This window comes from Typha latifolia, chromosome 9 (genome assembly GCF_019914945.1).
Source record: "Typha latifolia isolate L0001 chromosome 9, TyphaL0001v2, whole genome shotgun sequence".
Lineage (NCBI taxonomy): Eukaryota > Viridiplantae > Streptophyta > Magnoliopsida > Poales > Typhaceae > Typha > Typha latifolia.
Window position 1 is genome coordinate 11,695,263 of NC_133094.1, and position 23,159 is coordinate 11,718,421.

Sequence of the window (23,159 nt, forward strand, 5' to 3'; positions counted from 1 at the left end):
ACAAAGTTTGAAATTCTTGAACTTTCGTAAGTTCGGATAATACTTGGATTTGTCTTTCGTCTTAAGGGCTATATAGACGAAAGATCAATCTCGAGGGCTACTGAGGTTGGATATCAATCACGAGAAGCAGTGAATCGTGGGTTCTAGCGAGCAAGACTGAGAGGAACAAAGTCGTTTGGATCGACGGATTGTTTTGTGAGTCAGTCTTGTAACTGCTATTATCCTAATGATTAGTTTTGATCCGAGTTTTGATTCGTGGTTTTTTTTCGTTTGAGTTTTTCTACGTTAAAATCTTGGCGTTTATCTCTGCTTTCGTTTTTAATATTTTTTCAGACTTTTATTTAATCGAATGAGTGATATCATTGTCTAATATTTAGATACATACTTATATTTATGAGGTTTTCATATTTTTTTAATTAATATAATAGCATACCTAAGCATTAGTAAGTACTAATTTTTTCAGCGACGAAAGAGGAGTTTGGTCGACGAGAGTAGTCAACCACAATCTATATGGATCCTCGTAAGACTCCTCCTATGCCACCAACAACAGATCCTGCCCCTAGTGACACGACCAGAGAGAGAAGACAGATGATTAGGATCACGATGATGATGAAAGCTAGTGACGATGGGATGATAGACTAGCTAGTGGTAAGGCGGGGAGGGAGAAAGAACGAAAGAGAGAGGAGGGAGAGGAGGAGGAAAGCTTTGATCATAAATGAGAAGGGAAGCATCTTCCGTCCCTTGCCCATTGGGCTAGAGGATGGGAGAAGGGAAAAGCTCGGTGATGACGAGGAACCCTGTAGAGAGGAAAGCAATAGCTCAAACAGTAGGAATTATTTAATATTGTGAATTGTTTCTCTTATAATTTTGTTGGCCGTTTACAAGAAGGGCCACGGCAATCGCCCACTTGTTTCAGAAGGCATTAAACGATTAATTGATGCATGTGCTACTCTATGTTTACTTTTCCTCTATAGTACCTAACACATTTGAATCCTTCCCCTTATTTTTATTTTTAATATATATATATAGAAGAACCATTTCTTTCTTCCCTCGTGGGGGCTATTTCATTCTTTTAGAGATTCTCTCTTCTTCTTCTTTTTCTTCCTTTTTCTTTCTTAGTACTATTCAAATCATAACACCCTAATTTTAGTTAAAAATAGTATTTACTGATCAAAATTAGCCTACCATGTTAGAAATTATTAAGGTACACCGAGATTTGGCCTCATTTTTGTTTGACCCATATATATTTTTTGAAAGAATTGTCCTAAATGCGAACTAATTTTTCTATTGTAAGGTGAGAGCCTACCTTCTTGTCTAGCATATGATAAGCTTAGAAGCTCATTAATGAGGAAAAGGAAAATTCAGTAACATAAGTGAAAAATAAAGAATTATTTAATTTCAATCATTTCAATGAGAACTGTTCGTTAGATAAATAGAAAAATAATGTTTGTTGGGTAATAAAAGTAAAAGACAAGTATTCAACTGTGAAGATAAAAATGACAATAAATATGAAAAGGTGGAGTAAAATTTAAAATCTGCCACCAACTCAACAAGGAAGTAAAATTATTTAAGTAGCTAAGGATTGGCAGTCAGTCTTTTATTTATAATAAATTACTATTATTATTATTATTTTTATTTTATCTGGTCGATAAATCACAAGTAAATTTGCTTCCACCGACAGGGTCAGTTCGTCGTAAGTGGCAAATGTTACGCCAATGTGCATCCTACGATCTCCCCTTTGGCACCTTCAATTTCTTCGATCCATTCTCAACAACCCAGGTCGTAGGAACTTCCCACTATCTGCACAAGTGGCAGCCTGTGCTGGCTGGACAATCCTTGCCATAATCTTCTCTTCTTAATTCAGCTAATCATTGAGTAATATTATAACTAACCAACTAACTTACGGCCAAGCAACCAATAGGGGAAAATTTTAAATGTCAGCCATTTAATTAGGTTGTATATGATTCGTCCGCCGTGGGTTGTATATAATCAGCATTAGAAGACTTATTTGTCAAGCTCTGCTGTCATATAAAAAAAACTTCCGGGAACACTTGGCATATTGGACTCACAAATTACTACCCACATCACTCCCCCTCCTCTCCTTTTCCTTCTCTCCTTTGCTGCAAAGAGAAGAAGCAAAGAGAGAGAGAGAGAGAGAGAGAGAGAGAGAGAGAGAGAGAGAGAGAGAGCTAATCAGAAGCAGCAGCAATGGATAGGCTCTCCTCGACGGCGCTTCTCCCAGAGACATTCCAGGGAGCGAGAGACGACATGACGGAGCAGATTGGTCTATTGTGGCAGCAGATCAAGGCGCCGGTGATCGTGCCGGTGCTCCGTTTGGCGGTGTTCTTGTGCTTAACGATGTCGGTAATGTTGGTGGTGGAGAAGGTCTATATGGCCATCGTCATCGTTCTCGTTAAGCTCTTCCGCCCGAGGCCAGAAAAGCGCTACCGTTGGGAGCCCATGCGGGACGACTTAGAGGTCGGGAATTCGGCATACCCCATGGTCCTCGTCCAGATCCCCATGTATAACGAAAAAGAAGTACTAGTCTCCATCGTCTCTCTCTTTTTCATTTCCCGACCGATTACTTTCCTTGTTCCGTATCAGCATTAATGCCAATGTGGATTTGGGTAAACTTATGTGCATATTATTCATGGTTGTTTTGACTTGGGTTTCTGGGCATTAAATGGATTACCAGGTCTACCAGCTGTCCATTGGCGCTGCGTGTGGGCTCTCATGGCCATCAGACCGCATCATTATACAAGTGCTGGACGATTCCACAGACCCGGTTATTAAGGTAATCCACAAAAACCATACCGTCATTGCAATATTACTTACATACAGTAACTATATAGCGAGTGATCTTTAATTCTTTATTCTCTTCTGTCTTAATTCTTTTACCTAGCTAGCTAGCTAGTTAGTTAATTTTATCGCCACGTATAGGATCTATGCATTAATTTCTTTCTCCAGTCATATATACATATTATATTAAATATTATATGCCGATTAAGCAGCTATATATTTATTTTAATCTCAATCTTTGTATCTTTTTCCTCTTAAGATTGGTATTCTCTCTGATCCGGGGTCTCGTCCTTTTCCCTTGAAAACCCATCTACCGAGGTGCAGCAGGCATCGATATTAATCTACATATATCAAGATCAAAACATTAATTAATTAAGTAATTAATGCTTAAACGTACATCATCCATGGGTCATTTAATTATTGGTGCAGGACCTGGTGGAACTTGAGTGCCAGAGGTGGGCGAGCAAAGGGATCAACATAAAGTACGAGATCAGGGATAACAGGAATGGGTACAAAGCAGGGGCGCTCAAGGAAGGGATGAAGCACAGCTACGTCAAGGAATGCGACTACGTCGCTATATTTGACGCCGACTTCCAACCCGAACCCGATTTCCTCTGGCGCACCATCCCTTTTCTCCTCCACAACCCCGATATTGGTCTGGTACAAGCCCGATGGAAATTTGGTACGTTCATTTATTCAATACTTACTGCATATATATATATATATATATATATATATATATACGTACAGAAAATGCCTCCTACCTCTCCCACCTCTTAAAGAATTAATTATCACTAGCTATAAATTAATTGCAACTTTCTCTAGTTATTAATGTAGCGCTTAATCATCCATAATAGAATAAATTGCACCATTATTTGAGCCACCAACCACAAATATTTGTTTCAATTAGAAATAGTCAACATGTTCAAAATCCGGATGGTCATGATCATGCATGTGTCAGCTAGCTAAATAATAATATTTATAATTAACAAGTGTCGGTGGAGTTCGTTCTTGCAGTTAATTCTTTTCTGTAACCACCACAAATATGTTCCCTTCTCACTTTGCTCCGGGGGTCCCTGCTAAGCTTTGCTTCATTGGCGGCATTAATTGTGGACTGAGAGTTCCAAGATAAATTTACCCGACCTCATCACACCTATCTCCTCTTAAATATATGTAATATATATTCACAGAGACACACGCAAACGAATCATATAAATAAATATCTGCCGACAAACAGTTTTCTTTTTCACCTCCTAATCATTTATTTATCTCTTCCTTTTTTTCAGTATTTTTTAATTTTGTCTTTCTTTCTTATCGGTCTAGGTCTAGTACAGTGGTGACTGTAAAAATAGGATGTCTAATTTGTTCCGGTGGCGGTAAATATGATGCAATCACGCCTATATATCCCCTGCTTTCGTCTTAAATTCCTAAACTATATATATATATGATGTAATCCAATCTGTTCTTAATTCTTCCATTAATTCCTTTTTATTCCAACTTCTCGGGCCCACGGGCCTCCATCTCTGACGACCGACGCTTGATGGGGCCCATGCTTCTCCTCGCCGACAAATAAGAGGGTCCCACCACGATGTGTGTCCTGTGGAGCCGACAAAGACCACCCGCCCCCTACTATTCCCCTTCCTTTTGCTTTTAGCTGATTGAGAAAAAAGAAAAGAAAAAGAAGTTCATATATATATATATATATATATATATATATATAATAATATACCACCTATTACGTAATTCTCCCTTCCTCTTACACTTACAATATTTGCATATGTTAATATTCATCGTCTTCTGATCTGAACGCCGTACTCCTTCTTTTCGTTTCACCTGATTTTTATAAATCACACTGTCATTGTCATTTGCATGAGTATTTTGTAATTCGAATCATTCTTTTTTTTTTTCATATTATTATTATTTAATATTTTAATTCTAGATTTATTTAGATGATATTATATTATAATATAAAATAATTTAAATTCTCATGTATTCTTCATACTTCTTTTTTCTTTCCAGAAAAAGATTGAAAAAAAAGGATGAGGGGAAGGGGACGGGGGAAGATGAGGAAAGGTAGCGGTAGATGAAGAAGATGATGGGGGATATAAAAAATGGGAGAAAATGATGAAAGTATTTTAGTAATTAACTTGGTCGACGTTGATTAGATGTTAAATAAAAATTATAGAAGAAAAAAAAGAGTCGGGTTATAAAATTTTTAAAGATAAGGTGCGAATCATAAAATATATAAAATATAAGGTATGTGATATTTAAAATTTCTTAATATTTTATTATTTAGTGTAATTGTAAAATATGCGACTACGTGTATGAGTTGCGTGCTCGATAGAAATTAATTAATTGGATAAACTCTTTATCCAACGAAACCTTTTGATGGAATTATTAGCTTTCACGGACAACACTACCTATCAGCGGTAAGTCTTGTTGCTTGCTTTGAGAAAATAAAGTGCACCATAAAACATAGATCATATTGATATAAGAAATAGATAATTAGTATTAACATGCGTAAATAAAGACCAAGGAGGTTTAACTGCCTTTCTTGTACTTTTGTCCACAGGCGGGGGTAGTTGTAGGAACTACGGAGAGTTTAATTATTATTATTAGAGGTTCCAACTGATGAGCAGTGCACTGGGGATTTCAATCACGAGCCACGTACACACACCACATCTCTCTCTCTCTCTCTCTCTCTCTCTCTCTGTTAGATGCGTGCAGCCAGCGAATGAGTCAGTGGTCCCTTTCCCAACCAACCTTGCTGTCCATTTTAAAGAAAACAATCTTCTACCCTTCTATTGTTACTCTTTACTACCATATCGCTTGCCACTTGCTAGCTAAATAGACTTCAAGAGATGTAAAAGATCCTGTCTAATCTCCTCATTAATTGTCCCGGATGATTCCAGAACACGATTCAGGCTCGTGTCCAAGGAGGGGGCCCCTTCGGTTGTCACAAGATATATAGTACTTACTTATTCCAACCACAAGAGGTTTCAAGTCGTTTTGTTCTGTTTAATTGGAAGGTTGATACTATTAGCTATTATTACAGTCTACAGATGCCAACGTGCTTGTTTCATTACTTCCACCATCTCTCTCTCTCTCTCTCTCTCTCTCTCTCATGTGCAATTATTCTGTTCATATCGGCGACTGCCTTTTGGCTTTAGCAAAGTTACTTAGACAGGCATGTCTCGTAGCTGTAATTAGCTTAGATATATACATATTACAGTAGTGTAAAAGTTCATGCTGCTGCGCTTGGTTACCCACTCCATGAATGCGTTAATCTGATGTGTGCTTGTTGCAGTGAACGCGGATGAATGCTTGATGACGAGAATGCAGGAGATGTCCCTTGATTACCACTTCACTGTAGAGCAAGAAGTGGGATCCTCCACTTATGCCTTCTTTGGCTTCAACGGTAAGCCCTGAATCCTCATCAGTTTCTGCACCCTCGCAAGGACTGGCAACTACTGAGAACGAGGACTACAAGACAAACTGTTCACGCGCAGTTCTGAGTTGGCCAACTTAATATGTTAATTTGCATACCATAAGCATCTTACAAATATTTTAAGATACCAACATTAGAAATTAATTATTAAAAAAAAAGGTAGATATATAACCCGAATGATTTTGGAATTTGCTTCATATATGTGATTAAAGTTGTACTATGCAGGGACTGCCGGGGTATGGCGCATATCCGCTCTTAACGAAGCAGGAGGATGGAAGGATCGGACAACGGTGGAGGACATGGATTTGGCTGTTCGAGCTAGCCTTAAGGGGTGGAAATTTGTATTCCTTGGAGATCTCAAGGTACTTCAGATTGGCCAGTTAATTTGTTCTTTCGTGTCATTCCAATTCCACATTACAACTGCACCTAACTAGCATATATTCTTTTATTAGTTTCCATCATTCCATCACTTTAACGACCTACCTAAGACTTTCCTAGCAGGTAGATTAAATAATGAAATTGTTACTATTTTAGGAATGAAACGACTGAATATAACGAATGGCACTAGGCTGCAGCCAACTGACACGGACTGATATATCGGATACATAAATTGTTCAATCAAAATTTTCATCATTCTCAGGTTAAAAATGAACTTCCAAGTACCCTCAAGGCTTATCGTTATCAGCAGCACAGATGGTCTTGTGGACCAGCAAACTTGTTCAGAAAGATGGTGATGGAGATCGCTAGAAACAAGGTCAGTGCAAATTAATGACAACAAAACCAATAAACAATTTTAATTTATGCGACAATTTCATCTTATCAGGCAATTCCTTTGTCCTATAAATGCAGAAAGTAACACTCTGGAAGAAGATTCATGTGATCTACAATTTCTTCTTAGTGCGGAAGATTGTAGCACATATCGTGACATTTGTTTTCTACTGCTTGGTGATCCCTGCAACTGTCTTGGTCCCTGAGGTAGAGATACCAAAGTGGGGAGCTGTCTATATTCCTTCCATGATCACACTTCTCAATGCTGTTGGAACTCCAAGGTTGAGAAATGGACTCCATTCACTCCGTTCGTTGCATTCAGTATATTTGTGCTTGATTCTTCAATTTGGTTTTACTGTTTCTGATAATACTATAGAGAAGAAAAAGAGAAGATCATCCAACTTACTCTTAACCCACTCCACTACTCATTCCACCATATATTACACTAGAAGCTCATGTTCCTCATTTAACTTTCAATTGTATATGCGCGCATGCAGGTCTCTTCACTTGCTCGTCTTTTGGATTCTTTTCGAGAATGTAATGTCTTTCCACCGAACAAAAGCCACATTTATCGGCCTGTTGGAAGCAGGGCGAGTGAACGAATGGGTGGTGACGGAAAAGTTGGGAGATGCTCTGAAGACAAAAGTGTCTAATAGCAAAGTTTCTAGGAAGCCACGGATCAGGATAGGGGAACGGTAAGTCCTTCCGTTTCAGAACTACTCATTTGCTTCTACTTCAACTATAAACTGCTCCATCTTAAAGGGGAGGACCGAAGGATCTGTCTCTGTTCCTCCAAATCAGATCAAAACCAAATGTCCCCTTGGCCGACTTGTTCCTTATATTATATTTGATCTATTAATTTACCTCAAAAACAGGTTACATCTGTTGGAGCTTGCGGTAGGAGCCTATCTGTTCTTCTGTGGATGCTACGATGTGGCCCTTGGGAAGAACCATTACTTCATCTACCTCTTCCTCCAAGCAATTGCTTTCTTCATTGTTGGGTTTGGCTACGTTGGCACCTTCGTCCCGTACACATAACTAAAGTTGGTTCCGCATACGCCTTGGATATACAGTTTCAGATCAGATCATTTTACTATTTTAGCTTCCCAGGATAAATGAAGTAGATATAAGCAGCCTCCTCCTTTCATATTTGTTTCTATAAAAGCTTGTATAAAGCACCATCAATCCCGCTAGTGGAAGATTTGTACCACATAGGTTTCTCCTGTAAACACACAGTTGCAGAAGAAGCTAGCAAGCAGAAGTAATGTTGCTTATAGGAACTATTAGATATAAAGGAGAAAAAAACCAAAAGAAAAAAAAGAGATCATGTTGTAGCAGGAAGTTTTTGGTCTCACCGATCATAAAAGCATGTCATGAGCAATGGCAGCAGCACTGTTGACAGCAGTCCGTGAAAGTTAATGATGTGTAAACAAGCATCGCTACTTGTTTTTTTTTTTCCTTTTCGACTGTAATTTCTTTGCAAGGTAGTATTTGAAAAGGAAAATAATGTGACGTCTAGAAAGTAAATTAAACATGAATTCCTTATTTCTTTCCTTTTTGTATTAGTCATTCCTTTGAAATAAGGAGATTACACAATCCCTGGCTTTTGTGTAAATTCTTTGACTACCTTCTTTTGATTTTCTATAATAAAATAAACTCGAACCTTTGTGACAAAAACTAGAGGAGTTATCTTGTATTATGTGTTTCAGTGTCATTTTCTGTTTCCTCCCAATAGAAATTCAATAGATACGTAAATGACAGAGTTCTAAAGCAGAAAAATATGAACCTCCAAGTAGGATGACTATCTTTGACGATTAATAAGATAATGATCTCAAGATATATATTCTTCATGCATGTACTGCAGCAAGATTGCCAAAAGCTTCACCTATTTTCCTCCCAACCACAGCCTTCGCCGAGTTTTAATTTGGACCATCTACTCTAGGTCTCGAGCTTTTTCTTAGACCTATGACTATGAGATATTTCAGAGCGAGGTTCAAAAACTTAAACAATGATGTAAAAAATGAGTCAGACTCGTCTTATACATCTCAGTGTCACTTTAGTTCAAGAATAATTCTGTAGCACATAGGATTGGCTACACCAACTTAAAACATCGCAAGAAAATTTCGACGATTGATTACAAAAGCACAAATCTGAAAGTAGGGGGACATATTGACGAATAAACACCTGTTTATGGAAATTGGCATATTCTTCTCCACTTAGAATCCAGTACAAAAAAATAGGAGCAAAATAAGTTCTTCTCAGTTAAACAATAGTTTACTAAATCAAAATACGATGCTCTTCCATTTATGACATTTATAGGTTTTATTTCATGCATAAGGCATATCAACCGTAACGAGAGAGTATCTTAATATAAATGCCAAACAAGAGGTGAGTTTTATTTATTTTCTTTTCCTAATAAAGAGTTAGTGCAAAACACCAACAATGGTAATCTATCCTGGTAATAAGATTTCAAAGCCATTTGATTCTAACCATCAAATATTGAGAAAGAATAGCTGGTTGAGTCCATTATATATGCTGAGGCACAAAACGGATGTTATCATGATACGTCGGCAAAGAATGATTAAGCGTAATCAACCAAGACTTTAAATTTGGCCCGGTAGCGAAGAAAGGTGTAGGCACTTGGTTTTGGGCCGCATTAAGGCCCATGTTATAATGAGAGCCAGCCTATTTAGGTTTGCAAGTTATTGGGGCCATGTCCATTCCGAAGGCCTCTCTGTCTCTGGAATCTCGAGTCTCGAGTCTGCCGAAGTTGCGGAATCTTTCCAGCTGTGGGTGGTCATCGGTCACCCAGCTGCTTCTCTTATTCTCTCGGAAGGGCGGACGGATCTTCTGATCTATCTATCGTCTTCTTGCCTTCTCCTTTATCCGGCGAAAAAGGCGGCGGATTCGAAGAGAGAGGCGCCACCGTAGCTCTTCACGAAAGGTCTCTTTTTCTCTCTCTCATGCTCTCTTTCTATGCTAGATCCGCATCTCAAACTCCGATAACCCACTTAATTACCGCTTCGATCTGGCTGTGTCCAGCAATTAATTCCCTCTTATTCTTCTTAAAACCTCGCAATAACGTTTGGTAATCCAATTGCCGTCTTTCTGCTCTTCCTTTCTTGTTGATATCTCTGAAGATGTCTCAGGGCTTTCATATCCTTCAGATCTGTTGATTAACGAGTACAATACATACGGAATCAACTGTAAAATATTGTCAATTTATAGCTTTTGGCTGTGTGAAGCGAATAACACCGTCCTTATTCCTAATGTTATTTAGTCTGTAGTTAGAATTGACCTCATCTATGAACAATTCATCATACTGTAACGAAGATGGGAGGAACTAGCTTCTAATAAGTCCGTTGCCTTCTCCTTGGTCCTTCTTGGGCAATCAGCTTGAGGTGGACAATATACCACTGCTAACAAGGTGATCATTTTGTACTTTGTTAAATGCTGCCTTGTCTTAGCCCTGGAAAGTGGTTTAGCGGGATATTTTGAAAAGCTAGTATTGAAAGTATACTAGCTTGATGTGCTTTTCATTGTCATCCTTGTTTACTTCTAGGTAGACATGCTATAAAGAAATGATCAGTTGCCCTTATTATTATGGTACAAATTTAGTTTCTTATTAAGACTTTTCAGAAGTAAGTTTTTATCATACGATGTGATCTTTTCGTTATGTATATAAACCGTTGGTTTTTCAAATTTAACAGCGTAGCTGGAAGGAGGAAAATTTAGTTTGAGACTTTGGGCTTTGAGTATATAAGCTTACTTGAAAAGTAAGAGTTCTGTCTTCCCTTTTGTAAATCTACGAAGTATTAAAAAAATTAAACAAGTAGGACAAGCAGAGTGTTGTGACTTTTGACCCATTAGTTGCATCATCTACATGAACCCTTTTCTTTTTCTTGCTAATTGATCAGTAAGTGAAATGGACGTAACTTGTGCATGTCCAGGTCTACTATATCACTTCCGTGAGTGTTGAAACTTGAAAAACTGTAAAATTGAAGGGATTAAAAAAACAATAATTAAATCAGAAGAACTTTGTTGGTTTCTAAGGGACCTCATAAGAAAAGTGGAGGATTCTGAACTAAAAAGAACTGTGGGTGCTCATAGTGTCAATTGGTATATGAATATAGGTTGATATCTTCTATTAATATGAAAAAGTGCAGTAGATCGATCATTTTTCTTTGATAAGAGTTAGTAAAATTTGCTAAAATATGATTGTTCACTAGCTTGCTCCTGCTTGTGTACTTATTTTATGCAGTTTCCTCATTTTCATAACTTCTAGGTAAACCAGGAATGTAAGAGCACCTAATGATATGTTGCTTCGAAAATCTCTGTCGTGGCTTGTGATCTCTTCTCTATGGATTCTATAGAACCTCTAAATAAGGCTAAGTATCTGTAATTTGCATAGGCAGTATCAACTCATGAAACAGGATTTCCAACTCTACACTCAGCTCAATATAAACTTCTGTTTTCATATTTCAATGATAGTAGATCTTGCTTCACTATCGGGCATTAAGCTTTTCTTTTTTAGCATCTAATTTGCTATTATCTGAAGATCCTTTGGCAAATCGTTAACTCAGCTCCAAATTTTGTAACCATGAAGTCATAAACATGATCAATGTTTTTTTTTTTTTGCATGTGAAAATCTGTAAAAGTTTTGCTTCATGCATCCAGAGTCTGGCCCACTTCTAGTATAGGCCATGCAAGATGGACACTACTTCTGAGCAATCCCGAACTTAGGCACAAGTTTTGTTTCTAGGATGTCCTTACACACTACTATTTGTGATATTGTCACCTCAATCTTTTTAACACTTTTCTTGGACCATGTGTGATAAGCAATACAGGAGGACAGTATGGCTAAAATCAAGCCTCAAGCATTGCTTGCACAGAGCAAGAAAAAGAAGGGCCCATCTCGAATCAGTATTACTACTATCATCACGTACCTCCTGATGACCATTTTGATAACAGTAGCTCTATATGCCATCTACAAGCGCTGGTATAACATCTGAGCATTTCCCACGAAGCATTCAGTTCAACCCATGTGATTTACAGTTGTTTGTATGACCAGCTTAATAGTCCTATTTTATGATGAGGCAGCAATTAGAGCCGAAAATTTATCTCTGAAAAGATGGTATTAGTAACTCAGTTGCTGTATTCTATTGTCTTGTAACTTGTTAGTTATCATTTTCTGGAATGACGATTTTTGTTGTTTGACCAGTCAAGATTTGGACTTAATTTAAACCTTACTCCTTGCAGTTTCTTTTGCTACCATCTCAATCTTGGTTTTGCTACTTCCATCTGCTAGTAGTAATCTTTTTCTACTATCGACTACTATTTAAATTTTTCATTGATATTCTGTTTCAATTTTAAACAAGGTCTGAAGCAATTGCTTGTACCTCTTTTTTTTTTTACTCTCTATTGTGCTCCGTTATTGAACTACTGAGAAACATCTGGAGAATCAAAATGATCCGATATAGTTTCCTATGTTAGTTCTTATACATGGTTCCAATGTATAGTTGCACCCTAGATTTAGTCCTCCTTATCCCAAGTCATCGTTGATGAACATGTAATTGAATGAATACATAGAAGCCGTCAGATCGCAGATACCGGTATTCTGATAGCTACTTAGTAGCATATCTGATTGGAATAAATCTCTCACTACAATTTCTATCATATTTCGAAATTGAGAAGCCGAACAGATTTCCAACGAGGAAACAGAGTGATGCCACCTGATGTGTGTATTACGGAACTGGAATACGTTTTAACAGCAACAAGCAACAAAAAAGAAAGGATAAATCGTTGAAAGTAACGATGAACAAAAGTTTTAGATTAACACGCACTTAATTAGTTTGATTGATGCCCAGTTTTACATATGGATCTAATTGGGCATTTAGAAAGGCTAATCCTCAAAGCATTCTTAGATGCGAAACGCCTCCTATGAGTATCTTTAGTTCACTAAACAAGCAAAACACAGTAAAATCAGATTCTGCAACCTAAGAAACATATCGTAGAGAGATGGGAGAATAGAGAGAAGGAAGGAAGGAAGGAAGGAAGGTGATGCGAGTGTGTAAAGTATTAATTAAGGCTGGAGAGGTGGTGGTAGGATGTCAATCCTGGAGACTCCTTCTTTGGCCTCCGCCACTTTTGCCACCTCCACTTCCCCGATCGGCTTCACCTCATCATCTCCTTCTTCATGCAGCCTATCTTCTTCTTCCTCTTCGACGTAGTTGGGATCGTCCGGATCGATGGCGGGAGGAACGGGCTCGAGATCACTTTCAACCAAGTCTTCTGGTCCCTCCCAGGTGAACTTACCACCATGCCCAGATTTGGGAGGAGGCATCCTGACGCCGCCGTAGCCATCGACGGGGTGGCGCTCCAACCTCTGGATTCCTTTGTCTACAAGCTTCTTCTGGAAGTGCCGAACGCTGTCCGGGTTCCGGGTCTTCGGGAGCCCCACCCGCACCACCTCCTTCTTCCTTTCCTCATCGGCGCTCACCGCTCTCACGTCCATCTATCTCTCGCTTTCGATCGATCTCTTGTGTGCTCAGGAATTAATGCTACGCGTCTAGAAAGTGACCGGAAGCTGGTAGAAGGTTTAGTAATGCCACGCGTCTCTCTATCTGTTCCTTTCATGTATCTAGATCGTGTCAACCAGTGTTTATCTGGAAAATGCTCGGGAAGTGGAAGGAGTAACATTACACTGATGTCTTATTATTATATATCCGGTGGAAATTAAGAAAAGAGAGTTACTACATTCAACTTGGAAAGGAAGTTCACGAAGGTTACCAACTATTGCTAATAAGTAATAACAAAAATGTTTGGGCTTGTCAGTTTAACAGAAAAATGTACTTAAGAGTTTCTTGCATCTTCTGGAAGGTGCCAAACTATCACTAGCCTGATCCTCTAATGCCATATACCAGTGGTTTGCGACCGTCCTTTCGTCTTCCAACTGTGGAGAGGTAATACTTTAAAGGGTTTTCTTCTCCTCGGCAAGGGCAAGTTTAGTGGCGGCAATGGATTTGATCATATGCTACCTAAGATAGCATTGCTTTAATTATTGAGGCACGGTGTGAGTAGTATAAATTAATAATAAGATAATCCTCCCTATGATAGGCTAGCGAGGCGGGGTCTGCTAATGTGAGCTGACAGCGGCATGCCCGGAGCTCTCTCTCGCTATAATCTATTGCTTCTTTTTCACGCTTATGTTTCCATGGACCTTCAGTCTCTCTGCACCTTTCGCTTTTTCTCCAGAAACCTGTCTCCTTGTGCTATGAATATGATCCACGGATTGGAGGATCTCCTTTTTTTCCCCCCCCTCTCTCTCTCTCTCTCTCTCTCTCTCTCTCTCTCTCATTGTCCGTGTGGGCCTTTCCTGACAGCTTTAAATTAATTAAGCGAGCAGTGAGTCCACCAATGTCTAACGGGATGGGTAGGTAGGAATGGCTCCGTTGCTCATCTTGCGATCCGATAAGATCATAAGAGGGTAAAAAGGAAAGTGCGCTGCCGTACATTATAACATTGGTTTCCGCCGGACTTGTAGTTGTTCAGCGCTATCTACGCTAAATTGGAAAGCTTTAATAAAGAACTTTTTCAGAGACCGCCTGATAAGTAATGGGACCGGTTTCTGCTTTAGTACGGATTATTTGGCACTATTAGTTAAAATATAGCTTCTATTGCCAGTGTGGCTATTATTCTCTGTTTTTGTTTGATGATATCTGACAACAGTTCATTTTGGCATAATCTTAATTATGCTGGGTTGGTGGGAGGTGTTAACTGTGTAAGAAATCATAAGGGTGGGAGTATTGGGTCTTATCATTTGAGCTACAATTAAAGTCCTCTTTATAAACAAAAGTGGCCAATCTCTCTCTTTTCGTCTCCGCTCTATGTAGTTTGTTACTAAGTCTGACCTGCGATGTGTTGTTATTATAAAAGCACATCAGGCAAGCGTCAATTCCAGTGCCTACTCCTTTTGTTTTGTCTTGTTGTTTTGAAACTTGAAAATAACACAAATTCCCGCCGATCAGCGTCTAGGGACAAAGAAAGGTAAGTCCTTTCGACGAGCAAGAACACTGCTGCCCTTGCTCTCGCCTCTCGACGATGGCTTCCTTCCTTCTGCTGCTCGTCCTGCTCCTGCTCCTGCAACAGCAGCAGCAAATCCCCTTCCAATGTTTTGCCAGCGACACCGACGCCCTCACCATTTTCCGCCAAGGGGCCGACGCTCATGGCAACCTGGTTGCCAATTGGAGCTCCCCCGACGCCTGCTCCGGCCGCTGGATCGGCGTCGAGTGCTCGGCCGGAAGGGTAACGTCCCTCTCCCTCCCTTCCCTTGATCTCCGTGGTCCTCTCGATCCACTCTCCCAGCTCGACCGCCTCCGCCTCCTTGACCTCCACGGCAACCGCCTCAACGGCACCCTACTCCCGTTCCTCTCAGCCTCCCTCCCCAACCTCAAGCTCCTCTACCTCTCCCGCAATGACCTCTCCGGCGGGATCCCTCCTTCCATTGGCCTCCTCGCACATCTCGTGCGTGCGGACCTCTCGGAAAACGATCTACGAGGGCCCATCCCAGGCGACGCGCTCGTTAACCTCACCAGACTCCTCACCCTCCGCCTACAGAACAACCTCCTCTCCGGGCCCCTCCCCGATCTGTCCGCTCCTCTGCCCCGACTCGCCGAGTTCAATGTCTCCAACAACCAGCTCTCCGGGAGGGTGCCGGACGGCATGCGTAACAGGTTCGGCGTGACCTCCTTCGGGGGGAATGCTGGCCTCTGTGGACCCACCCCTCCACTGCCGCTCTGCTCCTTCATCCCGCGGGATGCTTCTCCCTCGGCCTCCTCCTCTCAGTCGGTGGTGCCCTCTAATCCTAGCTCAATTTCTTCTTCTTCTTCTTCTTCTTCTTCTTCTTCTTCTTCTTCTTCTTCCTTCCTCCTCGGAGGCAGCAGGGGCCAATGGTGCAGGAGGAGGAGGTGCTAGGGCCAACAAGGAGGGATTGAGCACCGGCGCAATCACTGGGATTGCTACCGGGAACGTCCTCTTCTTACTGGTGCTTCTATCTTTACTGATAGTCTACTGCTGCTGCTGCACTGGTCCATCGTTGGGGGAGAAGGACGATGACAAGAGAAATGACGCTGCTGGTATGGGTGATTCTGAGCACGAGCATAAGGCGGAAATAGGCAGATACAGCGACGGTGGCGAGAGCGACGGAGTGGAGAACAAGCTGGTCTTCTTCGGGATCAAGGAGGAGGATGGAGTTAGCAACAGTGGCGGAGCCACGAGGAGGAAAGGAAGGACGAGGTTTGAGTTGGAGGACCTTCTGCGAGCTTCTGCGGAGATGGTGGGAAAAGGGAGCCTGGGAACTGTTTACAGGGCTTTGCTGGACGATGGGTGCATGGTGGCGGTGAAGAGGCTGAGGGACGCCAACCCCTGCACCCGAAAGGAGTTCCACAAGTACATGGATCTCATCGGCCGCCTCCGCCACCATAACCTCGTCCGTCTCAGGGCCTACTATTATGCCAAACAGGAGAAGCTCCTCATCTACGACTTCCTTCCCAACGGCAACCTTCACGCCCTCCTCCACGGTCTTCCTCCTCTTCTTCGTTACAGAAAATGATCACCCTTTTCATCACACGTCTCTCATGTTTGGTCCGATTGGAACAGGAAATCGAGGGGCGGGGCGGACCCCATTAGACTGGACCACGAGGATCGCGCTTGTGCTAGGCGGCGCTCGCGGGCTGGCGCGCATCCACAATGAGTACACTCCGTCTGGAATCCCACACGGCAACGTCAAGTCCTCCAACGTCCTACTCGACAAGAACGGCGTGGCCTGCGTTGCCGACTTCGGGCTCGCGCTGCTTCTTAGTCCAGCCCTCGCCATTGCACGCCTCGGAGGTTACATGGCCCCCGAGCAAGCCCACTCCAAGCGGCTCTCTCAGGAGGCCGATGTCTACGGCTTCGGTGTTCTCATCCTGGAGGTCCTCACCGGAAGAGCCCCCACCCAATATCCCCCTCCAAATCCTCCTTCCCATAAACATAGTAAGAAGAAGGGCGAGGAGCCCACAAGTACCATGATCGGGGTGAACCTCCCTGAGTGGGTGCGGTCTGTGGTGAGGGAAGAGTGGACGGCAGAGGTGTTCGACGCAGAGCTGCTGAGGTATAAGAACATAGAGGAGGAGATGGTTGCAATGCTACATGTGGGGCTCGCATGCGTGGCCCAGCAGCCGGAGCAGAGGCCCACCATGACGGAGGTGGTGAAGATGATCGAGGACATCAGGATGGAGCAATCGCCGCGCCCTGAAGAAGAAGAAGAAAACATGGATGATGACGAGTCTCGACATTCGGCTGCCACCACCACCGAGGACGGTCGCTTGAGCTACTAATTGATATGATATTCATATATACCTCCTCACTCAAAATATATGAATTTGAGTATTTCTTCCTTGTTTTATTAACTTGTTATTTTACTGCAAGTCTGCCTTTCTACCATAATTGCGTCTCCCAAGCTTACGTTCGCCGGTTGAGCAAAAATTATATATATATATATATATATATATATGCTCGTCTTTGAAAGGGGTCTCCAAGGACAGTGATCTAATGCTTTGACTTGCTGGCTAATAAGTGTAAGCACCGATAACGATAAACCGACCCAGTGGGAACTAAGAGGTACAGCACTGTGGCTTTGTCATTGAGGAGGAATCACCAGTCTTAGGTAAGGCCATGGTGTAGATGTGGAAGCTCTTCCAAACTGTACCCAACTAAGCAGCTGCTCCAAATCTGTTGTTCAACTCACCATTATCCACTTGAAAAAACTTCTATCATTCTATCCTTTCTGTACATGAATAGCTCAAGATCTGTCTTTAATCACCAACCATTAAAATTTCAAGAAATTCCACGAACACTGAAAGTATCTCTCCCCTTCCACCTGTTGCATTGGAGTTTCCATATCCCTGCCTCTCTTCTCACAGCATCTCCGCAACCTTGTTTGTTCAAAAGAAACCTCTTTCTCCAGCAAACAATGAAAATACCATGAGACAGGCAGACAGCCATATGAGCAACTCAAGAAGAAACAGAATCTGCTACACATGCGACACAGGTATTCACTATGGAACATCATCCTTTTGTATATCTTCAAAGAGATATGAATCGCTGAACATGCCAAATGTGCAAACGTAGAATTACTCACCACTAGCAGCACCCCTATTGGTAGAGCATCCATAGTTCACCAATGAACCAAACAGCAAAACGTTTTATAAGATTAAGCAATAGCCATTCGCAACATATCATGCAAGAATTGCAACATCATGTTATCTACAAGGAAAAAACACTCCCTAGGGAAAGACTTAATTGTTAGACCGACTGTCTTGGATTTTGGCTAGTGCTTAATACTGCAGTACTGCGCTGATTGTTCATCTGTGGAACATGGATGCACCCAAGTTTTCTAGACATATTACTAGCAGAGCTGATCAAACTGTGAGATCTGCTGACTCTCCCGATACCTTGCTTTATATTGACAACTTCTTGCTCCAGTCCCCTTACCCTAGATCTCATATGCTCCATGTCTACTCTCAGAACCTCATTTTCACGGACAAGTGAAACCCATCCATCTCGCTGAATGATCTGTCCCACCATGTCATCTACCATACCAGTCACACTGTCGTCACTGTCTATGACATTATGACAGTGAGAAAGAGCTGCTCGAAGCTGCAATTGCTCAAAAAATAAAACCTGAAGAACTATCCTGAATGGCAGTCGCTCGTTTTGTGATGCATGTGCACATGCATCAATGGAAAGCTTACTGCAGTCTATGACACTGAAAAGCTTGACTCTATCATCCTCTGAAATCCAAGGGTGTGCCTACCAAACAAGAGACCAGTCTATGAAAACACTGATACACTACCTACATTCAGAACTTTGACTATGTTCTGGTTCGTACTGATTCTTCATATCAAGCTACTATATTACAGTATACTAACATTTCGAGTCTTTGAACTTGCAGTTATTTTCTATTTGCCATGTAAGTACAATAGATAATTATTGGACTTTCATCCATGATCTAAGTATCCAACTATTGCTACAGTGTACTTATTGGAAAAAATGATTTATCTTACATAATTAGAGTTGCTACAAATAACACTAAAGAAGGTACATGCATGGCTGACACGCTTCATGATGAAATTATCATTTCAGAGATTCAGGCATTTAACTTCCTTGAGGAAACTTAGTAAAAGAAACAATTATATAAGTTCAGTGAACAGTTTGATTGAGTTAAAATCTAGATGAAAACTTCTTTTTGAGATCTAACAAAAACAGATGCCAGTATATATGCACAGCTAGAGCTAATGGCATTCCAATAAGAAAATTCAAGAAGAGAGTAAATAAATCAAAAGTTGCAAACCTTGAAATATATATCTATTGCTCTATATAGTCCATCATCAAGGGATCTCAGGCTTTCTGGAAATGCCATCAGAAGATAATGCATCTTTTCAGGTATCAAATTAATATCAGGAGCAACCTCAGCAAGGTAGTTGTCTATCAACTTGCTCACTTCCCTAAATTTACTAAAGGATGGAGTAGCAGGGTCACCTGTGAATGTTGAAAAAGATGCAACATTTATTTTCTCTGAGGACACAAAATGAAGAATAATTCTCTCAACAGAGTCAGTGTCATATAAGTTATCAGAATCTTGGAAGTTTGGTATCAAAAGACCATCAAGATTTGCCAGTTCAAGTTGCACTCCTATTCTTCTCTCAAGGGAATCCTTACAGTTACTGTGAACATTTAACAACAGAGCAATACGCAGAAGTCCCAACAAGAAGCAGCAATAAGACTTTTCTATCTTATCAGGAAGTAGATTTTCAATGGCTTCCAGCAATACCCTTTGATCAACTATAGAAAAAGTGACACTGAAACTTCCAAGATTTCTTGTTCTATCTCCTTGCTCTCTGTGCCACCGATCAAGACCGGGTATATACTTTCTTGCATAGTACATAAGGGCACCCGCTATACTTTCAGATCTCATTCTTTGTTCTCTCATTGTTTCTATCAGTCTCTTGAACATTGCCAGACCAAGGCATGAGATATCTTCAAACCACCAGTCGGACAATGAACTCCTAATACTAGCCCCCGTGTTTATTCCATTCCAGAGAATGCTACCACCAGGGCTTTGTAAACTGCCATACATCATCATTGGCCATCCAAACAAACTAGAGTCAGTGCAAGCCATCATTGAAAGAGCATTAAGACATTTGCGTACTATGTGGATGGTCTCAATATTTGAAATCAAAACCTCAGCACTTTGCAGAGCCAATATGCAATCTTTCCAACTATTAAGGATGACTTTTTGAATGAAACTTTCTGCCTTTACCAGTAAATTGTCCTCGTCTAATTTCTCTGTCATTTCAAGATATTCGGCAGCACAATACACCATTAAGATGTTTTGGGATGTCAGCTCAACTCTTGATCCATAGCAGAACTTTGATGCAAATAAAAATGCTTCAGATCCTCCAGGGCATCCAACTAATGAATAGTGTGTACGTTGGTCAGTCTTTTGTGAATCTTCTAACAGATGCATGATCTTCCCACATCTTGAAAAAAGAGGAAACTGAGGCATGTGTAGCGTGCATTATTGATTTATTTCAACAATTAAGGATAAAATCCAACTGCTTATTACATGAACAAAGCACAAAAATGAAAATTTTGCAGAATACCTCTTATATGTTTTTTTAAGTATTTATGAGTAAGGAACCCCATATTGTCAAATAATGAGTAGGATGAAGGATGTAGAATGTAAAAGTGCAATAACAACATATAGGCTTAGCACTGTTTCAATAGTTTTGTCGCTTCCCAAATTTTCAACAAAGTAAACTAGAAGTATAAAAAGGAAATCACAACGTGGAAATGTATACCTTAACCAAATCTTTCCAAAAATCTAGAAGCTTGAACTCAAACAAACTTACAATTGAGATGTCTTCTTCTAACAACGTGTTTTACACTTGCAGCACCTCAATATAATTGCAATATCAACCAACTCAAATGTCAATATAATTGCAATATCAACCAACTCAAATGGGATAACATCACTTATCACAAACTTTGAATGGCCCAGACTTTTCTATCTTAAAATAAAAATTCAAAATGGAAAGCCACCCAACCTGATATATAAACCTACTAGGCATTACTAACCATTGAGCTTCAAACCAGCTACATTTCTCTATTAATATTTTGCTCGTTTCCCCATAACCAACATATATCCAAAACAGAGCCCAAATGTGAACAGTAAACTTTCAATTCCTCAGCAACATTTCTTTATGTCTATGCTTGAAGAGCATTGATAATTACTTGACTCTTCCCAATTCCTCTATGGAAATTGGCAAAGGAACTTAGAAGGCCTTCTCATGTTCAACATATCAGAGCATTCTATAACAGAAAAAGTTAGTAAAGAAGAAGTTCTAGTGCAGTCATCTATGGCATCAATTAACACATGGATTTACCTGCAACTGCTTAGATTCTGAGGACAGATTAGGTCAAGACTTAAAACTTAATAATACCAAATTTTATTCTCGTCAGTATCCGTTGGGTTGGAAATCTAATATAGAACCATAATAGCATTCATGTTGCTAGGATCGCCCGTGAATTTGGACTCAGATATGTAACATTATACAGCTCATTATTTGTAGTGTCAAAGTAAAGTTAATATGCAAATGTTTTAAAAATCAATCGCTAGAATGAGCACTAACTAATCTCTTATAGACACATACCTTGTGTAGATGGAAGTATATGCCATCAACTTCAATGATAATATTACTTGGGAGACCACTAGTATAAAACCTGCAGTGCACCAACATTTAATCAATGTAACTTTATGAACTACAAGAGGTACTTCTCTATTAGAACCATAACTAAGGAAAAGACTCCGGAAGAGTTAACATCATAACCCAGGAAAAGTAGTAGTAATAAAAGAATGGATGATATTCTTTGCTTCAACTTTATTAAAGATACAAAATTAGCATCTTACCACCTTCAATTCTGGAAAAGACTGGTAAATACATAATAAATCAGCAAAAGTAAATCCTGGATGCTTTCTTCTGATGCCATGAAAGCTAAGCAGATATCATGTATGAAAAAAACAATCAGCCGGCAGCATAGTTTGATTAGATCTGAGACCGAAACAGGAGTGCCAGTTAATTAAGGACTCCCAAGTCCCAATGCTAAGTAAGTTTATCGACGTATGTAAAATATCGTTAACCTCAATACTGATAGCTCTTTTGTGAACAAATCGAAGGTTGGTGGGGCTGGTTTTATAGTTTAACAGACCGATGGTCAACCTATTCTTGTATGTTATAGATGCGGGCCCTACAAGTCGGCACTAATTGCAGAAGCAATAACAATGAAAAAATCTCTAATTTGCACTGTCCAAAGGGGTTACTTTAAAGTTTAGCTTGAGGCTGGCTCAAAGAATCTGATCGACATTTTAAATTCTCATCGATGGCATTAAAAATCTAAGTAGCAATATAAAAAATTATAAAGTTATTCATACATCTCGTCGAGCTATTCTTGCGGCCTTGCAAAAAAAGGGCATTTAACAATTTAATATAATTTCGCTTTTTATCAAAAAAAAAATTTGAAGAAAAGCAAGTGTAAGAAATAGATTAAGCGGAGGACGGGAGGGGGGGGGGGGGGGGCAAGAGGAGGGCAAGAGGAGGAAGAGGGAGAAGGGTATACCAGTGGTCGCCTTCGCGATAGAAACGGCAGGTCCTCGTCCTCGTCCTCCTGTCGCACGGACTGGAAGCCATCTTCACACCTCAAGACTAGAGATACAGAGGCGAGGAGGTTAGGATGGGAAAGGGAAAAGGAAAGGGCAAGGAAGGTAGCCCGTCACATCTTGATTCTTGCGGATGAATCGACAGGATGTTACGAATCCGGTGGTGCGTCTTACTCACGCCATACATACTTCCTTGACCGCCAGTACAATCATGACGACAAATCAAATGAAGAGGAGGGAGAGGAAAGGAAGATGGTGAGGGGGAAGACGACTCCCACTACCTCCCACTCCCCCATTCCCCTCCCCCCCCGCGCCGCGCCCCCTTCATGATGACGCCAGCAAGGCACCGCTTCCATTCACACCTTTTAGTCAAAATTCGTTCGGCCT

General features: G+C 40.6%; 4 protein-coding genes and 1 long non-coding RNA gene across 8 annotated transcripts; 3 read left to right on the top strand and 2 right to left on the bottom strand.

Annotated features, from left to right (window-relative positions):
* Positions 1-2,051: 2,051 nt before the first annotated feature.
* LOC140794814 (glucomannan 4-beta-mannosyltransferase 9-like) lies at positions 2,052-8,611 on the top strand. The gene is made up of 9 exons (XM_073147038.1): positions 2,052-2,538; positions 2,696-2,794; positions 3,229-3,481; positions 6,107-6,217; positions 6,473-6,609; positions 6,888-7,001; positions 7,097-7,296; positions 7,513-7,710; positions 7,891-8,611. The coding sequence occupies exons 1-9, from the start codon at positions 2,209-2,211 to the stop codon at positions 8,051-8,053; spliced, it is 1,605 nt and encodes a 534-aa protein (XP_073003139.1). The 5' UTR covers positions 2,052-2,208; the 3' UTR covers positions 8,054-8,611.
* A 1,123-nt stretch (positions 8,612-9,734) lies between these two features.
* Positions 9,735-12,240, top strand: LOC140795670 (uncharacterized). Its single transcript, XR_012110335.1, has 2 exons — positions 9,735-9,959; positions 11,863-12,240. It is a non-coding gene; the product is annotated as an uncharacterized lncRNA (long non-coding RNA).
* Positions 12,241-12,840: 600 nt separating this feature from the next.
* LOC140794776 (uncharacterized) lies at positions 12,841-13,759 on the bottom strand. The gene has a single exon (XM_073146951.1). It carries the CDS (start codon positions 13,527-13,529, stop codon positions 13,098-13,100), a length of 432 nt encoding a protein of 143 aa, XP_073003052.1. The 5' UTR covers positions 13,530-13,759; the 3' UTR covers positions 12,841-13,097.
* A 1,202-nt stretch (positions 13,760-14,961) lies between these two features.
* LOC140794777 (BTB/POZ domain-containing protein At3g44820-like) lies at positions 14,962-23,060 on the bottom strand. 3 transcript variants are annotated; one of them, XM_073146954.1, is made up of 4 exons: positions 22,733-23,060; positions 21,769-21,838; positions 19,407-20,595; positions 14,962-18,865 (listed from the first exon to the last, which is right to left on the bottom strand). In XM_073146954.1, the coding sequence occupies exons 2-4, from the start codon at positions 21,792-21,794 to the stop codon at positions 18,359-18,361; spliced, it is 1,722 nt and encodes a 573-aa protein (XP_073003055.1). In that variant the 5' UTR covers positions 21,795-21,838; positions 22,733-23,060; the 3' UTR covers positions 14,962-18,358. The 3 variants fall into 3 exon arrangements, with proteins under 3 accessions (XP_073003055.1, XP_073003053.1, XP_073003054.1); XM_073146952.1 differs by having other exon boundaries at positions 19,407-20,612; XM_073146953.1 differs by lacking the exon at positions 22,733-23,060 and adding an exon at positions 22,026-22,602.
* LOC140794779 (leucine-rich repeat receptor-like protein kinase PXC1) lies at positions 15,116-17,497 on the top strand. 2 transcript variants are annotated; one of them, XM_073146956.1, is made up of 3 exons: positions 15,116-15,966; positions 16,010-16,593; positions 16,673-17,497. In XM_073146956.1, exons 1-3 carry the CDS (start codon positions 15,116-15,118, stop codon positions 17,389-17,391), a joined length of 2,154 nt encoding a protein of 717 aa, XP_073003057.1. In that variant the 3' UTR covers positions 17,392-17,497. The 2 variants fall into 2 exon arrangements, with proteins under 2 accessions (XP_073003057.1, XP_073003056.1); XM_073146955.1 differs by having other exon boundaries at positions 15,116-15,930; positions 15,995-16,593.
* Positions 23,061-23,159: the final 99 nt, after the last annotated feature.